General features: G+C 35.7%; 1 protein-coding gene across 1 annotated transcript; it reads left to right on the top strand.

The window, feature by feature from the left end:
- Positions 1–4,317: 4,317 nt before the first annotated feature.
- On the top strand, positions 4,318–5,241 carry LOC139040450 (olfactory receptor 4C46-like). Its single transcript, XM_070487220.1, has one exon. The coding sequence runs from the start codon at positions 4,321–4,323 to the stop codon at positions 5,239–5,241; it is 921 nt and encodes a 306-aa protein (XP_070343321.1). The 5' UTR covers positions 4,318–4,320.
- Positions 5,242–5,886: the final 645 nt, after the last annotated feature.

Here is a 5,886-nt window from a genome sequence, read left to right as displayed (position 1 = left end):
AAATTGGTTTTAAAAAAAAATCCCAACAGGATATTTGGAGAAATTGAAAATCTTATTCTGAATTCTATGTTCATTATATACACATGAAGCATGAATAATAATAAAAATTTTATAAATGGACTTTTTCAAAATTTTAAAACTTCTGCTCCTCAGATGTGACAATTTTTAAAAATGAAAAGACAATCTATAGACTGGGAGGAAATTTTACATATAAAATTGAAAGTACTTCAAAGTTATATATTTGTGTGTATATATATATAATATAAACACATATTTATGTAAATTTTCGTATGCAACTTTATAAAATATATATATTTATGAAACATTGATATGACGAAAGATCTGTATCTAGTATATGTAAAGAACACTTACAACTTAGTAATAAGAAACTCAGGACTATTTTTAAATTGTGCAAAGGACTTGAATCAGAACTTCACAAAAGAAGATATACAAATTGCCAATAGTAACATGAAAATTTAAGAGTCCTCCTTAACATGATTAATTATCAGGGAAAGCAAATTCAAACCACAATAATTTACTACTACACACCTCCTAGAATGACTAAAAGGAAAATAGCTAACAATACCAAATAACAAGGATGTGAAACACATGGAACTCCATTCTTCTTTTTCTTTTTTGAGGAAGATTAGCCCTGAACTAACTACTACCAATCCTCTTCTTTTTGTTGAGGAAGACTGGCCCTGAGCTAACATCCGTGCCCATCTTCCTCTACTTTATACGTGGGATGCCTACCACAGCATAGCTTTTGCCAAGCGGTGCCATGTCCGCACCCGGGATCCGAACCGGTGAACCCTAGGCCGGCGAGAAGTGGAACATGGGAACTTAACCACTGTGCCACCAGGCTGGCCCCAAGGAACTCCATTCTTGTGTTTTAGATATCTCTCCAAATTTTTAATGCTGCATGGTATTCCATACTGATTATCTCATAGTCCCAGAGACAGCTAATTGGGAGTATTTTAGAGTTTCTGTCTACTTTCATAGACCTCTCCTGAATGTGAAAAACTGCTTTTGGAGTCAAGTACTTTAAAATAGAAGCCATTAGTTCTATGCCCTCACTGCTTTAGCTCTCGAGCAATCAAAAGTGGGTTTCCAGGGGCCAGCCCTGTGACAGGTCAGTTAAGTTCGCACACTCAACTTCGGCAACACAGGGTTTCACTGGTTCAGATCCTGGGCGCAGACGTGGCACCACTCATCAAGCCATATTGAAGTGGCTTCCCGCATAGCACAACCATAATGTACAACTATGTACTTGGTGGCGCTGGGAGAAGAATAAGAAAAAAAAAAAAAAGAAGAAGATTGGCAACAGATGTTAGCTCAGGTGTCAATCTTTAAAAAAAAAAGAAAAAGGAATGGGTTTCCAGAAAAGGCTTAATATTGATGAGAAGATAGATGTTCTCTTTGTATCAAATGCCCAAGTTAAAAGTACCACCCTGTAATTGTGCCTACTTGCTGTTCACATGACATTCAGCTTTCTTGGAAACTCAGGTTCAGTTAGAGAAAGGGGACTCTCAAATGTTTAGGTTCCAATTGCAGGGAGTACAATTCCCCACTTATGAATGGGTGTTCCTCAAACACATCTCTCCAGAATACTTGCTTCTAAGACAAAACCTTTCCATCAAAGGAGATAATTAACTCCTGGGGGAGAATATAGCAACTACAAGATAAAGTCTTTGCAACTTTATTTGAACTTCTTTAAATATGCACGCAGTGAAAGGTGAAAATAACTTTTGTTGTTATATCTCCAAAGCAAGATTCTTCACGGGTAGCTTGAGCCATTTGATTATGTGTCCTCCACTCTTTATACCTCTTGCTTATGGGACCGGAGCCATTTATAGAAGAGCATTTCTCCATAGTGTTTCAAATGAATCTATTCTAAATTTAGTCCTATGGTTAGTGTGAAAATGTTTTGAGGCTTTAATATGGAAGAAAAGATTTAGACTTATAAAATTACTTTCTTAACAACTGTTGATTTTATATTGAATTATCTGAATAGTCTCTTTCCGAGTGACCTATCTTACATTTTGAAAGAGGAGTTATTACAAGAGGAGATCAATTTGAATATGGAATTGTTTTGAACACCTCAAAATATCACTGAAATCATCTAAGAGTATAAGGTAAGTTTTTCAATAGTGCTGATACTTACTAAAGATTGTTACTTTTCATATATAGTAATTGCTATATTTCAACATTTTTTAATTATAGTAAAAGAGCATTTTATCCTGAATCATTCTTCACAAGAGAGTTGGTAAATATCAGTAACCAAATTTGACAGGTGAAAAACTTGAGGCTCATCGAGATTAAGCAAATTGTAGGGCCCAGCTCTCTGACCCCAGGCCCCCTTCTTTTGCCATGAGATATCTCCTTTAATAATCAAGACTAATCATGAAGATGAAAACAAAATTTAAATACACTTCACACACAGAAAATACATAAATATGAATATTAAGTGAATAAATAATCAGTTATTTAGTCCCAGTACAAACATGGAGCATCCTTCCGGGGATCAATTGCTATGGATAAAAGGAGTCTCTGTGGCTTCTTTAAAAGCAACATTGGAGATGCTTCTTGCTGAGCATATTGGCATGGTTAAAAGTCTTTCTGTATTAGTGCTCAAAATAACAATTCTTCCTATCTCCATGGTACATTCACAGTCACAAAAATGGATGAAATCTTATGTGTGTCTACAGCAGGGTGAAGAATATGTTTATATACTTTCCTTAAATAATTCTCACAAAAACTTGTGAGGTGGTATTATTAGTCTTGCTTTAGAGATGAGGAAACAAGTGTGTAAGTTGCCAAAAAATATATCCCAGGTAAAAGAAGTTGCAAATGGAAGAATCAGGATTCTGGTCTGGGCTTTCTGATTCCTAAACCAAGCACTTAACCACTGTGGTAGTTTTCAACATTTTGTGGAAGAGTCTGGGGGACCATGTCTGCAGGAGGATTGGAGAAGAGTGAACTGTATCTGAGGGAGATGTCAAGATAAAAATACTTTAAATGAATGGAGTACCACATTTTTACTTGATATTTGGAAGATCAAACGTGTCACTTTTTGTGTGTGTGTGTGTATTGGTTGATGAAAATGCTTCATATGCACTTGCCTCTGAAGCAGTAGCAATTATAATTATTAGAATTATATAAAAAGGATATTACTAGTTCAATGTTGTTAATTATAAGAATATAGGACATATATTTAGAATTTGTAGTGAACAAAAGATTAACCTAATCTTGGCCCTGACCTTTATTAGCTGCTTGATCTTGGGCAGGATCCTTACTTCTATATGCTTCTATTTCTTATGTGTAAAATAAGCATAAAAACGATAATGGTAATAATCTCACAGGTTTGTAGTGGGGATTAGATCAACAAATGTCTCAAGAACATTTATAGCAAATTAAGTGTTCATTTTCCTTAATATTATCATTTTTATAATTAATCTCAACATAAGTCTCTAAGATTGTTTCCTCATTTGCAAAATGGAAAAAATAACACCAACCACACAGGTTATCAGTATTAAATGGGATCAGTTGTGCAAATCACTTGCTATTGTGTCATGCACATAGCAGTCAATCATTAAAAAGCATATGTTATTAGCTGCTAGAAAGTTATTAGATTTAGTGAACAAGTATAAGAATTCTTTTAGAGTAGGTCCTGTATACTTACTTTACATTCTCATCAACAGTGTCCTGTTATTCCTCATGTGAACTGTTTGAATAATCTCTTAACTGGGGTTCCTGTGTCTGCTTTCAACCACCTTACTGAACCTCAGCCCACTTGATTCAAGACACACAAAAATCTTTACTAGCACAATATCTACAATCCCCTCTTCCTCAAATTCCTCTTCATCCTTTCATTTGTATTGTCAATTACCTTCCATGGCTCACCACTTACTAAGGATAAAAGTAAACCTCTTTAACTATGCATTTATAATCTTTATATCCATGTTCTACCTCCCTCTTCTTGCTTAGCTGACACTATGTGTGTGATCTACTAGTTTATCTTAGGTTCGTAGTCATCTCAGATGATTGTGTGCACTCATGCCCTCCTATTTGTTTACAAAAGATCTTAAAGTATAAACTTTGGACAGAATCTTCAACCAGAAGGTAATTTGAGTAACATTCAAGAACTCAGAACCGTTTTTTCTGTCTCAAAAAACCTTCATAATAATTTACAACTAAAATGTTTTCATACTCATTTAATATTTACTACAATGGATAAGTTTAATGAATTCGAGCTTACATTAACAAAAAGTTATTTTTTTCAGGTAATCTAATTAACACAATATAAAATACATAGAGAATATGAATAATGTGACAGAGTTTGTTCTACTGGGGCTCACAGAGAATCCAAAGATGCAGAAAATCATATTTGCTGTGTTTTTTGCCATCTATATCATTTCTATGGTAGGAAATGTGCTCATCATGGTCACCATCACTGTCAGCCCATCACTGAGGTCCCCCATGTACTTTTTCCTGGCATATCTCTCCTTTATTGATGCCTGCTATTCCTCTGTTAATACCCCCAAACTGATTGTAGATTCACTCCAAGAAAAGAAGACCATCCTATTTAATGGATGTATGACCCAAATCTTTGGGGAACATTTCTTTGGAGGTGCTGATGTCATCCTGCTCACTGTGATGGCCTATGACCGCTATGTGGCCATCTGCAAGCCCTTGCACTATACAACCATCATGAATCGGCGTGTATGCAGCCTGCTAATGGGAGTGGTGTGGGTGGGAGCCTTTCTTCACGCAATCATACAGATCCTCTTCATTTTCAGATTACCCTTCTGTGGCCCTAATGTCATAGATCACTTTATGTGTGATCTGAATCCTTTGCTCAATCTTGCCTGCACTGATACCCACATTCTAGGGCTCTTTGTTGCTGCCAACAGTGGATTCATCTGTGTGTTAAATTTCCTCATCTTGTTGGTCTCCTATTTGGTCATCCTGCACTCCCTAAGGACCTACAGCTTGGAGGCGAGGCGCAAGGCCCTCTCCACCTGTGTCTCCCACATCACAGTGGTTGTCTTATTCTTTGTGCCCTGCATATTTGTGTACATGAGACCCGCAGCTACTTTATCTATTGACAAAGCAGTTGCTGTATTCTACACTATGATAACACCCATGTTAAATCCTTTTATCTATACCCTGAGAAATGAGCAGATGAAAAATATCATTAGGAAATTGTGTAGTAGGGAAGCTATTTCAAGAGACAAATAAATATGTTTGGAGCCCAACATTGATGCAACTGAGGCAATGGTCAAAAGGACATTTTGGATTACTTCAGCAAGAATACTTATGGGATAAAAGAGATAATTAACTGCCATGAATCTTAGATTCTGCATTGAGTGGAGCAGAAACAGCTGCCTGAAAATGAGAAAATCCAATCCAGGAACATTCTTTGCATATTTAGACAATCTACCAAATTGAGACTTAGTTTTTTAGTTCATCGATGCATATGGACCCATATGATTTCCTTCTAATAGAAATATAAGAAATAATAAAGTATTGTGGTATTGAGCAGTCATCTCTATAACAATCCCAAGAGGTAGGTACTGCTATTATCCCTATTTTACAAGTGAAGAAACAGACAGAAAGGGGAAGTCATCAAAACTGATACATTGAAGAGCCAGTAACGAGAATCTAACTGATTTCTCACTATACTCTTAATTACCATAATACACTGATAGGTAGTGATGATAGAAAAGCAAAATAATTAAACTAGTTCTCATTTATTTAGCCAAGGACTGTGCTGGGCACACTGTATATATTTGTTCATTATTATCACTAAATTCTAATAATTTTACAATAATATATCTGCTCATTTTTATCTATCACAACTGATGGTAATATATTGCCTGCAAC

This window comes from Equus asinus, chromosome 17, assembly GCF_041296235.1.
Source record: "Equus asinus isolate D_3611 breed Donkey chromosome 17, EquAss-T2T_v2, whole genome shotgun sequence".
NCBI lineage: Eukaryota > Metazoa > Chordata > Mammalia > Perissodactyla > Equidae > Equus > Equus asinus.
The sequence above is the reverse complement of the archived record's forward strand: the minus strand, read 5'-3'. Positions and strand labels throughout refer to the sequence as shown.